Here is a 20,454-nt window from a genome sequence, read left to right as displayed (position 1 = left end):
TATACGCCTGTCGGAATAGTCCATGTCCCGTTTAGAAACGAGTTCTGTTTGCCACGAAGAAGCGCCTCAGCTAAGATGCCATCGATGAGTTCAGCGACCACAATGCTAACTGCTGGCGTTTCTTGTAGGCGAATGGAACGTGAATCCCGAAGCACGGTGCATGTATGTGCCCGGAAAGGTGTAATCTTGCGGAGTCGATGGGCGTCTGCTGACCTCGACGCAGGTCGACTCCGCAGATGCACCGACAGGGCCCCGGGGCAGGAGGACGTCTTTAGACGCGGCGTCCTAGTCCGTTCCGCCATCGCGACCCGTGCGCTCACTCTGCGGCCCCGAGTTCATTCGCCCCGCGCCGAAAAGCGAGAGGCTCGCACCTCAAAAGTCGCGCGATATGTGCCGTGCTGCGGTGTATATACAAGCTCGGCAGTTGCGGGGCGCTGCCGTCGGCCGGCGACACGGGTGAAGGCTCCCTGGGCCTGCTCGGCTTGGCCGCTCAGCCGTGGCGCCTTGTTTCCCCTTGGCTGGCTGGACCTCTCTGGCCGGACGGTGATTAGGGCCCCCGCGGCGAACGCTGCCCCTTTTTTGTTCCCCCTCCGCCGCCGCTCGGTGTGTGTATGTGTGTGCGCGCTACATACGCGTCCTGGCGTGCTGCTGCCAGCGGGCCTCTCTCAAGTCGCCAGAGTCCGGCAGCGAGCCTCCGCCAAGCACGCTGCTGCTGGACCAAAGGCGAACCGTTGGCCGTAGCCGGATGGGGCAAAATTTGCTGTAGCGAATGCTCCTGTCTCTGTCCATGGCCTGGAACCTTCTGGGCTGTTGCTTAAGAGTGGTGCTTTGAGTAGGTGTGTGCTGCTAACTAACGCGCCCCGACTGAGTTTCGCAGACCGCGCCAGTACGCGACGAGTGGCACGCCGTCTTCGGCGAGGGTGGGGTGGGGGGGTCAGGCTCGCCGGTCGCTCCTCGCGTCGACAGGTGTCGCTCCTCGTTGATCAAAGGCGACCCGTGTCGGCCGCATTAAGCGGTCCCTTATTAAGGGGGCGTGGCTCTCGCAAACTCGTTCATTGTGCGTCATCGCTCCCCCTCTCCAGCGCGCACAACGCCCTGTCTGTGGCCGGGTTGACTCCGCGTGTCGGTCGACGCCTCTGTTTGTTCCGGCCAAACGCCCTCTGCCGGTGGCCCCCTCCTTTTTTGTCGACGCGCTGGTGCACCCTCGCGTACGCCGTGGAGAAAAGCCATGCTCACCGCTGTAGGCTTATTTTCGCACTGCAGGTGCCCAGGACCGGCGTAGACTGGGGCGCGGCGATGTCGGCGACATGCTGGGGACAGTTTCTGCCCCGACCACTCTCGAGGGCCGCTCGGAGCGTTGCGCAAAGTTATGTAGGTACGGGTGGCGATGCGGCTACGAAAACTATTGTCTATGTGGCCCGCCTTCGCTATACCACAATGGACAAGGAAGCGTGCGGATGAGTGTTGTTAGAGGAGGAGAAAAAAAAGTGATTCTGTGCGGAGAACGCTGTTGCCTCGTGTTGGCGCTGGCTCAATAGGAAGAGTGCTGCAATCCGCGCCCGTCGATGCGTGCCATCGGGCGCGTCCGAGGGAGGAGCGGTGGAGCGCGCCGTTATGGAATTCCTGGCCGACTGGTCCTCCACGGGCGTCTGATTGCCTTCGAGTTGCTCTCCGTCTGGGCTGTGCCCCGCTGTCCAGCCACATTGTTTGCTGTACGGTGATTTTCTGCTGTTCTGAGGTTCTTTCGGGCGCCTTGTACAGCTCTTTGAGAATACCACCCTAAAGTCGACCAGCCGGCTTCCAGACGCCCGAGCTGTAGAGTTGTGGAGCTGTGTGTGCCGCGAGGCACGTGTGTGATTATGGCTTTTGTGTGCGTCGTGAGGAAAATTGGCAGGTTCGGCTATAGCCCCGCTATGGGAGCAATATGAGGCAATGCGGACGTAGAGGAGTAATGCATTTTTTTTTTGCAGCGCTTACCTGGCAGAAAAAGTAATCACCAAAACATTTAGTAGCACTGTTTGGGAGAGCAGCAGATGGCCATTCGCGGATGCGTGCGAATTGCCTTTGTCCTGCCTTGAATGCTGGCCATTTTTCAGAGTACTGATTCAGTCGTTTTAGACGGCAGCGTATTTCCTGTCACGTTCTAGCTCCGAAGGCAGTAAGAACTTGCCTCCTAGAAGAAAATGTAAATCCGAGTGCTTAAGCTTCTGCAATGGTTTCCGCTTTTTTTTTTCGTCGGGAAAAGGTGTGTTTTTAACGAAGGAGCTGGGTATTAAAAGGACCGGTTTGGGCCGCGGCACAGCACGAGGAGTCGGCGCGTCAAGAGTTAGTGGCAAATTTGGGAGCAAACTGTCAAGGCGTCTTGCTTACACAGAATAAATCTTGTATTTGTTACATTATAATATTTTGTGTTATTAGACGTTTCAGCTTCGCAATTAGGGCGTTCATCAGTCTGTATACCGTATGTAAACACTGTACGCTATTTGCGCGGTATGCTAAACTCGTTCCGCCGATGCCCTAAATTTACCGTGCTCACGCGCAGTCGTATCCCCGGTGTACGGCAACGCTATTCTTTAACTCTTATGTTTCCCATCAAAGATTTTTTGTCATATCCGGCTAATCAACGACCAGAAGGTCGTCATTCTCGGTGGAGACAAGTGCACGGTGAGTCGTCATGGTTGGTATACGCGCTGGCTGTAATGTGCATATTTGTATCCTGGAAAGACAACCTGTCTACTAGAATTAATTGACCTGCAGGGTGTTTCCAGTGCCGTCAGCGCCGTTGCCTTTGGTCCGCAGCGACTGGCGTCCCTTCTGGCGATGATGGCCCTTCAACGTGGACAGTAGTGGCGGCTGCTGCGTTCGCTGCTGTGGCTATCCCTCCTCCGGCGCGTCGCGAGGCCCGGTGCTGCTGCTGTGCGCGGTTGCCGTCGCTTTTTGAGGTCGCGGGAGGGGGAGTTTCGATATCTCGAGTTTCCCCCTTTATTTTCCTTTCTCGAGATGCGAGGAGGAGGTGCCAGGCGGGGCGCGGAGCTCGGCGAAAGAATAGCGCGCTCGGCTATACCTGCATAAGACGGCGGCAGTAGTCACGGAGCCGTTGGCGACGTCCGACGTGCGAGGTGACAAATGAAATCTCCCTGCTGCTCTCTTCGGTTCGTGCTTTCTGCTCCCCCCCCCCCCTCTTTTTTTTTTCGGCCCTCGTCTGATTCTTTCACGTGCCGCCTTCTCGAAACGATGCGCGCTCCTCCGCGGTTTTGAGCTCCCGGCTCTTCGCCTCCTCCTCCTCCCCTTGCGCTGGTCGTTTTTTGCCCTCTTGTGCGGCAGCCGCGCGCGTTCCCCGTTTTGCCGCTGGGAGCCAGGCGGCTTCCGTTTCCGTTCCTGTTTCCGGTTGGAGAGGAAACGAGCCGGTCCGTTCGACCCGGCGTCGTGTCTGCGGCTTTTTCGTTTTCGTGCCGTCTCCGTTTCGTCTGCACAGAAGCATCTCTCCTCCCCCTCGGCGCGCCGTCGCCTGCCCGCCCAGCTTTCGGGCCCGTTGTCTGCCCCCCCCCCCCCCCTCCTCCCTTACCCAGCAGCCCTATCGGCTCCTCTTTTTCCATATCGTGGTTTGTCTGTGTTTACTCCCTGCATTATTCTCGGCGGTGGTGCGTGCCGTCTGGACTGCTCCAACTGCGCGCTTTAGGGCTTCGCTTGGGACGTTCCACGGGCGCCCCTCCCCCCCCCCCCCCCCCCCCCCCCCCGTCCCGCGAGATGAGAGAGTGGGGTATCGACTGGGGTTGAAGGGGGAAAGACGCGATAACGTGGTTCATCGCAGCAAATAGTGACAGGCTGGTTTCTGACGCCCCTCGGCATCACCTTCGCTCAATGTCGCGATATGGGGCTCTGCTGTTTATCGGCTTCCTTCGTTCGTCTGCTGCACACGCGTCAGCGGTGCCTACGCGCAGCTGGGTTTCGTCGCATCGAGGGTCTCGTAGTCACGACGTGTGGTCGTATTTCTATTCAGGCCTAGTTTCAGAGCGGATCGCCGAGGCTGCACATGTCTGCGTTGCTGTGTGCATGACCAGCCCTGGTTTCTCCCGAATTGCGGCTCTTTCGGGAAGGGGCGGATGTCATTGTCAGTACGGAGCGTGATCGCTTTCCGCCAGCCGTCCCTTACTCGCGCTGCATGCTGTTCAGTGACAAGAATGAACTTTTCTGCTCTTGTCACTTGCGATAATTGGACAGTGTCATGAGCGACAAACAGGGAGAGAGAGGCTGACAATTTTTGATTTTATAGTTTTGAACGCTGAATGATTCTGGGCGCGAAATAAGCGATGGCTTCGAGGGCGTGGCTAGTCTGACCCAGCTCGGCCCTCGTCCATTGTCGCGGTCAAGTCTGCAGTGGCGACGAGACCGAAATTTAGGAAGGCGCACGGAGTGCGGAGATGAAGAAGGGCGTTAAAGTACGAATATTTCAAGGCGTTCTCTGTGCACGCTTCTGCAGACTCATTCAGCCGGTGCTCAGCCGATCTCTCTGCATTCTTCCGATGATGCGATCCGCGGCGGAGGGACGGAGCTTGCCCCGGCGGTGCCGCGGTCCGCTCGTGATTCGCGGTCGCGCGCCGTGGCCTTCGGGTGCGTCCCTCCGAGGTCCGCGATTTCACGGACGTCGGGTTGCGGGAGGGCCGCTCCTTGGGGCCCGCTCGCCCTCCGTCTCGGGTCGGCGGTCGGAATTTTTAAACGCAGCCTCGTTGGCGTGTTTAGCGAGGCACAAATCGAACGGGCGATGCGAGCCAGGTCGCGAGCCTTGAGACCAAGGGCAGCTGTAGGCCCGAGACCCGTCCCTTCGCGGCACTCGTTTCCGTCATGGGAGACCTTGGTTTCTTCTTTGTCGCTTGCGCCTCGGCTGATCGGTCAGAGACAACGTCTCGGGCCTGGGCGAAATCGCTTTTTTATCATTATTTTGATCGATTTCCTCGCGAGGCGATGTCTCCTCTCCGACGGCTAGGGAGCTTTGTAACGACTGCAGTCATTTGCCTATTCCTTTTCCGGGCAATTGCAGTTCGTGGCAATATTCTGTGGTTTTCTAACTCGGCCAATTGCAGTTCGTAGCAATAACTTCTTGTAGTTTTTTTTTATGCGTTCACTGTTTTCGGCATGGCTAGTATCGCATCACTTTTGTCTTCCGCGTCACCGTTTTCTGCACATCTGCTGCATGGCGTGCTTCCGTGTTTTATTAGTTTCGTTACTCGCATTTTTGTTCTTTATATCGACCTTGCATGCCGACGTGTGACCACCCCTACTAATTCCCTGCTCCTCGTGGCGTCCACCGTTTCCAATGGCTGGCGCGCGTGGAGGTCCTGGTTCCGTGCAGTACACGGATGTGCGCTGCACTCCGCTGATAGAACGTGGAGCAGAGGGCGGCGACTTAGCCTTCCAACTACGCCAGCCGTCGTGCGCGGTGCCGAAGCCGTGTGGCCAGGCGAAAGCGCAGGAAAGGGGCATTCGCCATCAGCGGGCCAAACACGCTCGCATGGGCGGACGTGGCAGGCTGGGTTATCGGGATTTACCAGGCTTAATGCGCGCGTTCGCGATTACCGGGGTCCTGGCCGCAAAATGCCCGGACGGGCCGGGAAAACACGCCGCGGCTGCGCAGCAGCTGGTCATTACGGTCTCCTCCGTAATGTTCTCTCAATATCCCGTGTCTGCAGATGGGACGCGCTGTGATGATACACACCCCTTACGCTTTGCTAGTTTGTCGTACGTAATGTTGACCCGTAATCCCTTCCTGGTATATTTGCTGCACGTGATTTTCTTCGCGTCGCGAGATAAGCGAAAGCACGAGGGCGCCGGTTAGTCCGCTATTAGGCGGGACGAGCCGTAATGTAAGTAGTTGCCTGCGCATGAGGGGCGTTACGCGGAACCCAAGACCTCGCCTGGCGATTTGACCACCAAACTCGCGCCGAAGGTCGAGTGGAGACGCTTTGTTGTTGCGGCGAGACGGTGAGGACGGCGCCGAGGTGTGCGGCGCCAATCGCGTCGCCTCGGCGTCGGTCGGGACGTCGTCGACTTCGAGACGGCTCTTGCTTCGCAGCTTTCCGCTTGCCCGCGCGCGCTCGTTTTCGGCTTTGGCTCGTCGCGTGGAGCAGCTAACTGTACGCAAACTGCTCGACAGCCCTCCCTCCCTTGCCGTTCGTCGGGATTCATTTTTTTCGTCTTTCTTTTCGGGGCCGGGGGAATCCTGACTGCGTGGGCCGTGCTTTGTAGCTTTGCTGGTTGGTGCTGGCGACGGTCTAGCCGCGCTTGCAAGCACACGCTGCTCGCGTGCTTCCTCCTCCTCGGCTTTCCTTTCTTGCACCGGTCCCTCTCCCCCTCGTCCGTCTCCCTCCCCGAGAGGAGACCATCTGCCGAGGCGGCGCGCGCCATGTGCTGCTGCATTGCCGTGCGCCGGAGTTGCGCGGCGCGTGCCACGACTCAGATATGATTGGGGAGAGGGGGGGGCCCCCTGCCACCTCCTTTTGCCGTCGCACTTCGCCCTTTCTTTCGCGTTCTTAGGGAGGGGGGCTTCGTTTTGTGCCCGGCTCCCCCTTGCTCAGGCCGCGACCCGCCCTGGGCCCGCCGTTTGAATCGGCTTCAGCGCGCATCATTTCCTTTTTCGGGCTTTTTTTTTTTGCTTCTATGTCTCCTCGTGCCGAACGTTTCATGCTTTTTGGGTACTTTCCCGATGCTGTTCGGCATTTTCGCCCCTTGTTTTTCCCTATGCGCGCTCACGCGTCTTTCGATTTCCGTACTTGTTTCCTTGCGAGTGTTGAGACGGAAAAGTTTCGCTTTGATACTGCGTCTATTACAGCGGCTCCTTTTGTGCGCCCATTGGAAGTCCTGCCGCCCCGTCCACCGGTCGGTGCTGCTTGCTTTCCAGCCACCCCAGCGCAAGTCCAGCTTAGCTCATTCCTTTCTTTTTCCTGTTCGTCCGCTTGGGGTCCAGCATAGCCTGGTCAGCTGCTGAGGCATCCGCTGTTGCTGAGGCTTAGACCCATTTGTGCGCGGGCAGTTGCGCTACCCGTTGAGTCTCGATCCACGTCTCCTGCCCCCCCCCCCCCCCCCCCTCTTTTTTTCCGTTTGTTACCGTTAACGACCAGCTCAGCTTTGAGAAAGAGAGTCTGGGCTCTCCGGATGTGGTCGTTTTTCAGGCTCTAGCTTGGTACCACTCATTATATAGCGCTTTGTAGCACGTTTCTGAGCGAATTAGTCCTCATACTGCGCCCGTCTGGCTTTTCTACGCTGAATGACGCGCTGAAGTTAATAATAAGCCTTGCTGCATTTCGGGACCAGTGGGTGTGTTAGGAATCCCTGAAGAACAGACCACGGCGCATATTTTGGCGTTGAGCTCTACACGGATTCCAATCAATCGGACATTTCAATTCGGGCCCGCTGTTGCCTTGTTCAAGCGCTGTTACTCTCTAACCGAGCTTGACGTCTGCGTGTTCAGTTGACGTATCTTGACACCGCGGTTAGCGTTTCAAGTTCGATGGAGCTGAGCCATTATTGGTCGCGCTATTCTCGCGCAAGCCGCGAGCTCCTTTGAGATCATGCGTCGTCATGCCGTTGGCCTGCCGAGTAGCGCCGTTTACAAAGTGTCAAGGAAAACGTGCATAACCGCCTGAAAGGGAACCGAATGATTAATTTTCGCGTGTGTAAGGGAAGCTCGCCAAGACTGCCGTGTGACGTCAGTGCGACCTTCCTGCGTCATCTGTGGCCCGTCTTCGTAACCCGGCCTCGACGGCGGCAAGGGCGAAAAGGGATGGCGTTCTCCTCACAATGGCACCGGGAAAGCCGTGCCCCGGCAGTCTCCAGCTTTATTTTACGGCCCGTGAAATGCGCGCGCTGTGTTTGCTCGCTGGCTTTTCCCCCCGCCCGTCTTGCTTGATGTACGGCTCTACTTACGGTCCCCACGCTGTGCCGTGATAGTGGCGGTGCACCTCTCCAGTGCTCAGTCCGAACGCGCTTTTTCTGCGAGGCCCCCGCCATCTCTCTGTCGAGGCCCGGCACCGAAGTTTATGGACGGACAACAGCTCCGTTGCACCCCGTGTTGCACCTTGGGCGCGAATTTTTATGGGCGGAAGACGAACCGCCGACTGGTTTGTTGCGAAACGCCCTGTCACTTCCCGGTTCGTCGTGCTTCTGTCCCCCCCAACCGCCATATATCTGTATGCATATTTTTTTCTTCTTCGCGGGGTTGGTGGCTTTTCTTGTGCGCGCCCCCCTTTGGCGGCGTTTCCCACTTCGTTTGCCTACATGCGAGACCGTGTCCATCCGAAAGAGCATTGTTCAGCGCGCGTCGCTCCCCCGGCCATTCTTGCGAGGCAACGCGTGTCACGACGGTGCGTCGAGCAGGTTGTGCACACGCTGTGGCGCACACCTTTGAGAACCTTTCAAAACCGCATCGTTGCCAGTGTTTACGATGGGGGGGTCTCTTGCCTTCCATGCCGCTTTCGAAGAGACTCCTCCGTGTGATGATCCTTCGGAGGCATGCGCCGCCCTGCGTGTTTGTTCTGTCTGGCTTGCGGTTCTTGTCGCACCCCCCCACCCCCCACCCCTAGTCGCGGGTGCGCCCTCGTTTCACGGCGTCCCTTCGATCCCCATTTTCGGACCGCGCTGCTCGGAATCGCGTGCTCGCGGTTCCCGTTCACCCGTGCGGCGGGTGGCTACTTAGCTATGCACCCCTTTTCTTTCCAACCCCACTCCCGCCTTTTATGCCGGGTCCACTTTCGCCTCCTTTTTTTCCGCCGTCTCACCGACTGCTCGCCGTGCTTGCTGCTTCCCCCTCCTTGGGAGCTATTTGCCTAACGACCTCGTCCCTGAATGTCGATGCGTGTGGCTGATTCGACGCGGCCTTTCGATGCGTATCTCGGGCCAGTGCCGCCGAGCAAGTGCGACCTCTCTCGCTTGTGTGTTCGGCTATCTTTGCTTGCGTATCGGGCCGCCGCCGTTGACTTCTGCGCCAAGGCAACTATGCCAGTGTTCAAAGTGGGTGCCATCACGCGCTTTTTTTATTCTGATTTATATCCCGCTGGTTGCATTTTTTTTTTGCGTGTGCGTTCGAAGTACTGTATTCTTGGAGTGGCAGAAAGTACGTTATTAGGCCCAAATGCGGCCGTGCTCATCACGAGCGCCTGAAGTTGCCAATATGCGAGAGTCGTTTTATTTCGTTATCGAATTTCCTACTCACAAGAAAAGAAACGCCCCTGGCGCGTTACCGTCGTTATGCATTCAAATAGTCGCCCGATTCTGCCACAATTAGTGCGCATGCTATCTCTCCCTGCGGGCGCCATGATGCCGCTCGTTCTAGGCGGATTGCAGTTTCTGTCGGAAATTTTTGCAAGGGCCTTTTGACGCACACATCAGACGTTTTTAGCATACCGGAGACGTACTAGCGGAGGGGTATACCGGTTTACCGGTATACGTCTCCGGTAGTACGTCTCCGGTACGCTAAAAATGTCTGATGTAGCACGGTTCGGTACGGTGCTCTTGAAAGAGTAAACAGGATAAATATTGTATGTTTCTCTCTATAAAGTACAGTGAAACTGGCAGCGAAGGCCCACTGGTGCACAGCTCTTGTAGCCCAAATTGCGCAGTTGCGTCAAGAAAATGGAAACGGCGTCGGTCGACACAACGCCTTTCGACCCTGCGCTTCCGACCCAGTAGCCATGTCGGTGACGTGGTGACCTCGGTCTGTGTACCCTTACGTCGTTTGCATGGGCGCACCTGCCCGAACGGGCGACTTGGGGTTTGCGAACATTCGCGGGTTCTCAACCCGCGAATGCTCGGGAACCATGTTTAGAACGAGCGCGAGAACCGTGATCCTGAGCGAGGACAGCTTTGGTGACACTGGTGTGACAACAAAGCTTTGCAATTTGACCTCGGTTGATGAGTGTGCGCTTCTCGGAACGAAAAAAAAAAGGCACCCTTAAAGACATTGTTCTTCGCGAATGATTTGACGACAGCCACGGAGCAGGAGGCCGAATGCTTGTTGCTTCGTGACCTTTCCTTGACTCTGATCATTGTTTTGGCGGTGCCCTGAAGTTGTTCTTGTGCGCGGAACGCATAGCTGCTTTAGCCTCTGACCTCTTCAGCCGGCCTTCAGCTTTTTTTCAGAGAAAGAGAAGCGCGGGAGGATTCGACTCAGCATATGCCGTCTTCCCCTTGCAGACAGAGCCCCGCAGTGTTTTGTCTAGTCGCCAATTTTCTATTGCCATTTCGAGCGCTAACCGAGTTAAAAATTCATTAACGCTCAGGGGTTGGCCGTAGTATGCTTGCAGTGTGAACACCGCATAGTCGGGTGCCGAGTTCTTTTTTCATTTTGTTTACAATCGGGGTGTGCCATCTGCAGCGTGGGTGACGTGTACCCCGGTGTTAGCGCGCGTGTCGGCCGCGCACCGCGGCGAAGCGCACGCGTGTCGTGAGTCCCCCCCTCTTCCAAGTCGGGAGGCGGCACTCGCTTCCTTCTCGGGTCTTGAAACGGGAGCCCGACGCCAGACCAGCCAGACTGCATCCCGGCGGTCCATTCGCGTCGCCTTGCCTTGTGCCCATCTTCGTGGCGCGGCAAAAAGGGCCCATTCAAAGGGGAAGTCGCTTTTCGATTCATTCGCACTTCCGAAAGGCAAACAGACTCGACCGCGACTGCGAGCTGCTGTTGCGCACTCTAAAACGACAGTCTAAATGGATTCCTAACGAGGAGTGATTGCTCCCGTTTCTTCGTTCCTGTCTTCCTTGCCTTTTGCGCTAACTGCGCGCGTGCGCCGTGGGTGCGCGAAGTGACGGCGGTTCAAGGCCAGGCTGTTCCCTCTCTCTTCCCATTTCTCTCTCTCTCTCTCTCTCTGGCTTCTGCAGTCAGCGCCGTTGCGGCAGCCTCGCGATCCCTCCCCGTTCGAGGACGGGCTGTAGCCCGGAGTTCATGTTTCTGCGGTTTTTTTTTTCTCTCTTGTTTAACGGGGTGTCATCGTCGCAGTCTGCTTCCTCTCCTCGCTGTGCGTTTGTGCGCCCCGCTCGATTTTCCTCTCCCCCGCACCTCCTTTCTTTCTGCCTAGCCTCGGACGAGCTTTTTTTTTTTTCCAGTTTTCTTGAGCTCCCTCCGTTTCGTCCTTTTTGGTGAGGGAAGCCGAAGAAAAATGAAGCTAGCCGAGTGGAAAGTCAAAGAAAGAAGGGGGGAGGGGGGTAGACCCGAGCGCACCGATTGTCGCCTCGTCGCGCGTTCAAGTGTCGTCGTCGTCTGCTGCTGCTGTCGCCGAGCAGCACCTGGCGAATGTGTGCTCTTTGGTGCGTAGTTTCTTCCCCCTCGCTCCGCCGTGTTCCCCGCCTCCTGCTTAGCGGCCGGCGCGCTCCCCGGAGCGGCTCTTTTTTTTTTTGTGCGCGTGTGCCGCCTTTCTGCCCTCTTTAGAGGCTACTCGAAACTGGCCGTTTTTCTTTCCATGTGGAGCGGAAACGGAGAACTCCGTGGTTCAGCTTTGCTGGACCTTGCTCTCTGACCGAAGCTGTCAGCCAGCTACGTGTTCATACCTGAGCCGACTTGGGGTTACGAAGAGGTAGTTTCTCCCGCATTCTTTCTGCGGACCTGGAATGAAGTCTAGTGTTCAGGAGGTGGTGCGAACCTCGGAAGAAAGGAAACGCATTGATGTTTGCGTGTGCGGAGCCGCCACCTTCGGCGCCAAGAACTTGCAGTTTTTTTTTTCGCTCCGCAGCTGTACTCACGACAGCTTTGAATCGTCCTCCTTTCGGCGACCTTCGTTTGGATGCGGGCAGCCCAACATCGGAGCTGCTTACATGGCTGTCGATGTTCTGGCTCAGCCAATTCAAATGCTCCATGATTTAGTGTACGCAGTTGCTTTCTTCTCCTGTCGGTTTGGTGACGATGTCGTTGCTGATTAAAAGAAAGTCACGTGGTTGCTTCTACCCTGGCACATGGCCCTGCGCCTCAGTGTCAGTTTCGAGTAGTTCGGTTGGTCTGGTAGTAAACGAACGGCAGATCGCGTGTTTTCAGTCTGCGGCAGGCACATTTGTTCAGGTTTTCTGAATGCGCTCGCCTTCACTGGCAGTTTGAACGTGTGTTGGTTCGACGTGTGGCAGAGTACGGCGACATTAGGCTGAAATGCGTACAATTAATAGTGCCATTTTTGCCCCAGTGCCCCTAACATCGGTCGCGTTCAGTTTCTGATTTAATAAATAAATGCGTCTAAGTGCTTGCTCGGTTTCTCGAGGAACAACCAACAAGGAGGTATATACCGTTGAAACAGTCGCGCTCTGGGTGTACCTTCATCTTTGTTGGCTAAGGAAGCGACGACGCCCTCTGCCTTGCGAGAACTGCCTGGAAAATTCGTATCTCGCAATCTTTTGATTGTATCGTTCTTCATAAAGCTGAGCTGTCGGAGGGGAAGAAGCAGCCACGCGCCTTTGCCCAAGATTAACCGAAACGCTTGCGTCCTCTCCCTGGCTAATACTCCCGGGGAAGCTATAGAACAAGAAAAAGGCGAAAATAAAAAAAATGGTTGGAGGCGGAGGGGGGAGTCGCAGAATCGAGAAGAAAGCGCGGCGGGCCGACGCGGAGAGAGGCGGTGCGTTGAGTGGTGCCGTCCTCATCGGTGCGTGCCCTGTGCTCGCCAGATGTTTCCCGGCTGTTTGGCCGAAGGGCGCGCGCGCCAGTCTTCGCCTTCCGAGGCCGCGCTTCCCCGGGCTGTTTCTTTTTTTTTTTTTTCATATTATTTCACTGTGCGTTCAACTGCGCGCGCTGTCTCCTTGCGCTTTGGTTATTTTATTTCCCCTCGGTGGGCCCGTTTCTGCGCGGACTCACTTCTTTTCTCCGCCTGACTGGCTTTTGAAAACTGCGCGGCTGTGGAGCGGAGGGAAAGGGGAATTGGTGGCGAGGGAAAAGGAAGTTCCTTTCCTCTCGGCCCCCGGGACTGACAGGTGGACGGTCGCCCAAGGACCCGGACGAAATGGCCCTTTGGTCGTTCTCTCGATGGCAGCTCATTCCGTTTGCCGGAGCGCTCGCTCCCTTTGTTGCAGCCGAGCCAATTAGCGGTAAAATTAATTTGCTGTAGCAGGAAGGGATCAAGTGGCCACGGTCGGCGGGAAAGTCTTGCCGATAGGAGTTGCGAAGTACGTGTGGCGTAGCGCTTGCACAAACAGGCAATAAGTCTCGTCCTCGGCACTGTTCAGAAAAGGGACACAAAAGAGTGGTCGTTGCTTCAACGTTTTCTCGATCATTTGTCTTCTGGTAATGTCAAGCTTTGTTTCATGGGAGTGGAACTAACGTTCCGCCTTGTGGTATTCGTAGGTGTGTTATTTTCAGCGCTACGCTGTACGCGGCAGGTTGCTTCGGGCGTATTGCGTGAAATGGTGCACCGCTTAAATCTGAGAGACCCGCCGCGGTGGCTCAGTGGTTAGCGCGCGCGGCTACTGAGCCAAAGTACCAGTGTTAGAACCCGACCGCGTTTCGATGGAGGCGAAACGTAAAAGGCGCCCGTGTACTGTGCGATATCAGTGCGCATTCAAGCGGCTCATCGAAAACCTCGCATCATACTTTGTCTTTGCCAAAACCACCCACTCCCTCACGTAATGTCTCGAAGAGACCTTTGAGCAAATAAATGAATTAACGAATACTCGTTAAGGATCCCCCGGTGGTCGAAATTATTCCGGAGCCCTCCACTACGGCACCTCATTCTTCCTTTCTGCTTTCACTCCCTCCTTTATACCTTCCCTTACTTACGGCGCGGCTGAGGTGTTCACCGAGATGCGAGACAGTTACCCGCGCCTTTCATTTCCAATAACAAATCAACATTACAACTGAGAAGGAGCAAGAGTGGTCGTTTGGCACGCGAGTGCAGCTGTGCGCACGCTCACAAACGCACTGAAAATGTTTTTTCGTTTTGTCCTTAGTTGTCGCTATTAGCGTGATGGAAGAGAAGTCTGTAAGCTATAGATTGCGCAATTCGTTTACAGGAATCCTTGTAAACAATATTCCGAAAGTTTGAGGTAAGTGATGCAGTTGCTGGCGTTAGAATGTGCTAATTATGTAATTTAAAGGAATAATGGTTTCGTTACGTACATCACCGGTATCTGAGCGTTGGTTACTTGGCGTGGCTTACGGCAAACGATGGTGACTCAGGCCTCCCGGATGCAAGCAGCGATTTGCCATGACGCAATAAACCGTAAATCCGGTTTTTCCAACGTTTTTGCGGCCAGTTTTGCAGCTTTGCCAGTTTCGTGTCCCCCACTGGCCCGCTGTCCTTGTTTGGGAATGCCGCTCTCGCGGCAGTGCTAGTGAGCGTAGAGAGGCCGCTCGTATGCAGCAGACCGTTCAGGTGTTGTGACCCGAGTCCTGGTCACCGTTGCTTTCATTCGCCTCGCCGTCCGGGCGTTGAGGCCTGCGAACAGGGCCAGTAGCATAGAAGAGGGCGCCCTTCTCGCTTTCCAGTGAGAAAGGTAGGGAGGGGTGAAACCCCTGTGTCCGGGGCTGCGGGGCTCACTAAGGCGGCAGCTGTGCTGGGCTGATTGACTCTGTTCTCGTGGACGACGCGTGGCACGCGTCCGGCCGGCCGCATGGCGCGTGCCCCTCCTTCCCACCGCCTCCGAGACGGCGAGGGGGGGGGGGGGTGTATTCCGGCCCCCCTTTTTAAAGAGCCCCTCCGCCGCACAAGGGCCCAGCTGTCGGGGGAGGCGAACGTCCGGACGGACCGCGCTCCTCCTTCGTGGTCGGCCGAGCACGCACGTCCTCTGCTGCTGCTGTCCAGGTGTTCGCCAGGAGTCGGTGGACGACAGACGCCGGCTCCCCTCTTCCCGCTTTTGCGGAGCGAAACTTGATTTTTTTTTTCTTGTCGCTTCCTTGCCGTGTATATTTGTAGGCCAAAGAACCAGTGTGTTGGCGGCCATGCGTGCGCCGCAAGTGTCGTCGCACCAGACCGAAATCAGCTTGTTGATTTCCCTTGTATCGCGCCTGGCGGAAGTGGTCGCGAAAACGAAATTTTTTGCCACGAGGCGAAAATGATCGCGCAGAGAGCGCCTCCGCGGTCGAAACGCGCGCAGAACGCATGTGTCGCGTCTCGTGCGCGGCGGCAGCAGAGGGTTTTGGGTCGCTCACCTTTCGTTGCGTGCGCGCGCACTTCGCCTATTCACTGCATAAAATGAGAGCTTTGGCGGCTTAGTGCGAAGCGCGAGCCATTCAGTGAATCGGCTCATTTGGTCGTCGCCATTTCCTTCACCGTCTTCATTCGACTCACGCGTGGAGTTTATAAGCAGGCACGCTAGGTATCGCTGGAGTTGTGCTGCGACCCATCAGCTGAAGCGAGGAGCGGCAAAAAGCGCGCTTTTGATTTTCCACAATTTACGGCATGAACTGGAAAACAGCGCTGCGCTTCGAGCGCATCACCGACCGCTAGGTGGCGTGGCTTTGCTCTTCACCCTACAGTGGAAGGCAGCGGGGCTGACTTACCCAAGGCATTGGGGTTTAGGGATAGTGAAGGGAAAGTGGATTTTAAGAGGTTAGAAGTAACCAAGCGAAGGTTATCTGATTGGTGGCTAAAAGCAAGACGAGTAAAATTTCACAAGACATGGCTAGGTGGCTTGAGCCACCGCCCGATGTAGAGGGTTCAGCCGTATCCATCCATCCATCCATCCATCCATCCATCCATCCATCCATCCTTATAATTTTTAATTGGTTTTGGGGGGAAAGGAAATGGTGCAGTACCTGTCTCATATATCGTTGGACACCTGAACCGCGCCGTAAGGAAAGGGATAAAGGAGGGAGTGAAAGAAGAAAGGAAGAAGAGGTGCCGTAGTGGAGGGCTCCGGAATAATTTCGACCACCTGGGGATCTTTAACGTGCACTGACATCGCACAGCACACGGGCGCCTTAGCGTTTTTCCTCCATAAAAGCGCAGCCCCCGCGGTCGGGTTCGAACCCGGGAACTCCGGATCAGTAGTCGAGCGCCCTAACCACTGAGCCACCGCGGCGGGGCAATAATAATAATTCTTATAGTAATAATTCGTTTTGGGGGAAATGGCGCAGTATGTCTCATCGGCGGACACCTGAACCGCGCCGTAAGGGAATGGGTAAAGGAGGGAGTGAAAGAAAGGTGCTGTAGTGAAGGGCCCCGGAATAAATAATAATAATAATAGTTTTTTTTTGGGAAAGGAAATGGCGCAGTATCTGTCTCATATATCGGCGAACACCTGAACCGCGCCATAAGAGAAGGGATAAAGGAGGGAGTGAAAGAAAAAAGGAAGAGAGGTGCCGTAGTGGAGGGCTCCGGAAAAATTTCGACCACCTGGGGATCTTTAACGTGCACTGACATCGCACAGCACACGGGCGCCTTGCCTCCATAAGGACGCAGCCGCCGCGGTCGGGTTCGAACCCGGGAACTCCGGATCGGTAGCCAAGCGCTCTAACCACTGGCTCAGTGGTTAGGGCGCTCGGCGGGTGATGTTTGCCGAAAGAAAACGTGGTCTGTTTGGTCTTCCGTTCGTAGGCGTCATGAGCGCAAAGGTTTTCGCAGCCATCGGCAGGAATCAGATCGCCGCACTGGCGGCCGTCATGGTCCGATGCGGGGGCCCCTCCTCCTCGTCTACTTTATTGTTACCCTCCTTCTCCGCCGGATCTCAGCGCTACCTGCGGGCAGAGGAGGGCACGCCGAGTCGCGCAAAATGCGGCGCGTTCGAAACGAGCGGAGGGATGTAATGGGTGAGGTGCCAGTCGTAAAGGGTGCTGAACATGACGTTGATGTGTCGCCCGCGCTTGGTGCGGCGATGCTTGCGTGTTGTAGGCAACAAGTTCGCCACCTGCATCTGGGAGAGTGGAGGATGCGGCAGTTCTGTGGCCTTTTTAAATGCTGCGCTATCTTTTGAGGCGCGAGCTAGCTCAGTTGGGGGAAAGCCTACTGGTTGACGTCTCGCGTAGTGGTAGAAAGCTTTAGAATGTCAAACTGTGTTGGTTGTGTTCGGGCCCTCTGGCCTGTTTGTAAGCTTTTGTTTTTGCGATGTCTCTGGGGATGCCTGCATGGTCTCTGTCTGAGGTCTCGTAGTTGTAGTTCGTTTGGTCGGCTGTGCCGTTGGTCTCCGACTTCCGTCGCTGATATGACATTTTTAAGGCGCGAAAAAGGGACAAAACACAAAGGTAGACAACAGGACCTATCTTCATGTTTTCTGTTTTTGTGCCTTAAAAATCAGGAATGAGGTGAATGAATCCACTAGCCCAGCAGCAAGGTCATATGACGGTGGGCTGTCGGGAATGGTGGCTTGCATGTGGTACACTTCGACTTGCACGTGGGCGGTGGCGGCAGTGTCGCGGTTGGGTGGCTGGCTGCCCATGCTCGTCGCCGCCGGACTCAATGCTGCTGTTTGCGAAATAGGGGGACAGCCTCTGGAGAGAGAACACTGGAGCGGGAAGTTGACTCCAATGTGTGACGTGCACGCTTAGCAAGCCGTTGACGGCGGCTGGCGAGAGAAGAAAGGAGCTTGCACAAAAGGGGAGTCTGTGTCGAAGCCAGGGCAGTGTCCTCTATTAGGCGTAGTTAGCTAGAGGACGAGGAACGAAAGTGGTGGAGGGCGCTGTGTCATGGCTTCCCCTCTTTCTGTCGTGCCGTAAACCAGCTTTCGCATTGCACGCGTCGACCCGCAGCCCATCCCGCACCTCGCGTGATATCCGGCGTAGTTGTTAATGGTCATAATGAGGGACACACACACACACGCACAGTCATAATGTGTGTGTGCGTGGTGAAAGGGGGCGAGTGTCTGTTGTGATAAAGGCCACCTTTTTGGCTTGATTTCATTTTATCAGCTTAGTTAACGGCATGGGCCATCAGTTGAGTGAACACACTCCATGTCCTTCCTGCCTCTGCCAAATGTTTGCAGTCCATTGCAATGTCATTCAAGTAGTACATGTGAGTGCTGGTGGTTTCTTTTTGAAGCACAGTCAGTTTGTTTAGTGATGTCTTAAGCAGCTCGTTTTATGACTTGCAGGCATAATATATGCACAGTGTAGCCTCCTTTTGAGAGATTGATTCAGGCTTGCAAGAATTTGCGTGAAATAGAAGAGGGCAGAGTGCAGTACCCCTAGATTACTGCTGAAAGAATGACCCTGCCTATATTATTGCTGCAGATGGTTGCTCATCACGGTCGACGCCCAAGCCACGGCCCCCGCAGTCGACGGTGCGACCCAACATTACATTCCAGACGTACACATGCCCCGAGACATATGCCAAGTGGTACTGTCTCAATGGTGCCACCTGCTTCTCCATCAAGATTGGCGAGTCCATCCTCTACAATTGCGAGTGAGTGCCATTTGCCTTCAGCTTCGCAGGCTTCTTTTTCGCACTGCGTATTGTCCCTAGGTGCGTCAGATGCCATGTTGTGTTGCCACATGCTGTCATTTTATGGAATTTGGACTTTGCATGTGTGTCTCTTGTGCATCTCATTTTTTTTTTTTTGCATCAATAGTTGATCCTAGTTGCTTGGTGTTTGCCATCATAGTTTCTGAACCAGGTGTCACATGCCCTTTTTTCATTTTCTTCTTTCGTTGATGTGAACACGTGGAGGTGCATTCGAGAGCCTTTTGCTCGGTTGTATAGCACCAACATGCTTTAAACTGTGGCAGTTGCTGAAAGTTAACTTGTGAACGCGGCTTTGTACTTGTACGCAATTGGCCGCGAGATCAAGCAGAGTTGCCACCTTAAGGTGCAGCAGTGAACCCTCCATAGTGTGGACGCCCGCTTGCGTCTTCTGCTAGCCAGCAGTGTTTACGTGCACGCATGCGGCAGACATTCTTTGTGACTGTTGTTTGTTTCACGGTTTCAGTGCACTCCTGTTTACATGTCTGCCTCTTATGCTGCAGTGAAGATAATAATTGTTTATATCGAGGACGTAATGCTGGATAATGACATCCTCCCTTGGTCTTTGGCAGTGCAGATTCTTTGCCACGCGGCGTCTTAAACACGGCGATGATGGCGTTAAGTATTCCGTTTCAAACCACTACGAACAGATCGCTGCCATCCATACAACTGAATAGAGCCACCCAGCGATTGTATATTGCCATCAGCAGTTTGAAGGGGCCATTTTATGACCTCTATCTGCATGATAAAGTTGAGTTAATTCTTCACGCTATGTTAATCAGTTTCAAAAGGCACATAAAAGGCATTTATATAATTTTTATCACTGTTAAACTTTAAGGCTATTGCTGATCTGCCACATTGCAACAGTGAAAAAAATTTGCCCCAGAAAACTGCAAAAACGTTTCAGAATTCACATCACGCCCAGCACTTAAATGTAAAAGCAAATATTACCTCGTCAAACTAGATAAAGATGCGCCATTGTCAGCCAAGCAACATTGGTACTCGGCTAAGTACAAGTGTTTTCCCATGTGAGCTCATTGCTCTTGACAAGTAAAAATTAAGAGAAGAATACGAGCAACATATCTACTATGTCAGTCTATAGAGTGGAATATAATAGCATGGAATATCATACGTGCTTAACTATCCTTCCCTTCATGCATGGCAGTGTTTACTTGGTGAGGAGTAATAGATCTTAATAGTCGCACGAAGCATAACACAATTCCTTTTTTTTTTTCGAAACAGCAAATTAGTGTGTGCAAGGTTTTATTTCTGGTACCTGTTTTCCAAATACCCCCAGTTTATGTTGTGTAGAAGACTGGCACTGCTGATGATTAAAATGCTCAAGAAATCCTCATTCCCTCAAAGTGTCTTGCATATGCCTAACCACACTCATGCGCAATGATCTGCAGGGTCTTTGCGGCGACTCATTCGTAGCTTGCACTTCAACGTATGAAAATGAATCGCTGAGGCTCCTAAATTTTGGTGACCATAATACTCCTGTCACACGGCCAAAGTGTCATTTTAAACGATTGGTCCTCGCATTCAGAGTTATCATGCAGCGTCACACGATTAGTTTCACTGAAATTGGCTGCAAAAATCATAGCCTCGCAATAATTTTGGCGAGCTCACTCCACTTGGCTGAAACGCTGTTCACACGGTTCACATGTGAGCAGTCAGCTTTCCTGTGTGGCAAAAAATTCTTGTGCAATGCCAGTGTTATTTAATTTGAGGAGCCAGTTGAGAGAAGTGCCGATGTTGTCTAGCCAGACAAGACTAGTGTGCTCACCTTCTGTGGACATACCTGCAGGGTGGTACTCTACCAATGCTGCATTTAATCCTCTTAATCCTCGACTCAAGAACTCTAGTCGGCCAGACAGTGTCTTTTTTGAGGCAGGTCACGGCAGAAAGTATGTGCGCCTCTGCGTGGGCTCAGAAAATTTAAGCACAGCAACTAATGTATCGTCCTGCATTTCGTTGTGTCTTTGCCCAGTGAAGCGCCTGTCTTAGAAGACAAGCGTAGCGGCGTCACCTTAGAAAAATTCTGGAGGAAAAGTGCAGTCGTAGTACATTGCTGGAAAAAGTGCATTTCGAGTGGCACTTA

At 54.5% G+C, this 20,454-nt stretch overlaps 1 protein-coding gene across 4 annotated transcripts in view; it reads left to right on the top strand.

Annotated features, from left to right (window-relative positions):
* Positions 1-20,454, top strand: part of LOC144114813 (protein spitz-like) — a 110,490-nt gene that overhangs the window by 73,927 nt on the left and 16,109 nt on the right. For all 4 annotated transcript variants that reach the window (XM_077648791.1, XM_077648790.1, XM_077648789.1 and 1 more), the window contains one exon: positions 18,125-18,296. In XM_077648791.1, the coding sequence (XP_077504917.1) occupies positions 18,125-18,296 (172 nt within the window). The remainder of the gene's footprint in view (positions 1-18,124; positions 18,297-20,454) is intronic.

Source organism: Amblyomma americanum, chromosome 1, assembly GCF_052857255.1.
Source record: "Amblyomma americanum isolate KBUSLIRL-KWMA chromosome 1, ASM5285725v1, whole genome shotgun sequence".
NCBI lineage: Eukaryota > Metazoa > Arthropoda > Arachnida > Ixodida > Ixodidae > Amblyomma > Amblyomma americanum.
The sequence above is the reverse complement of the archived record's forward strand: the minus strand, read 5'-3'. Positions and strand labels throughout refer to the sequence as shown.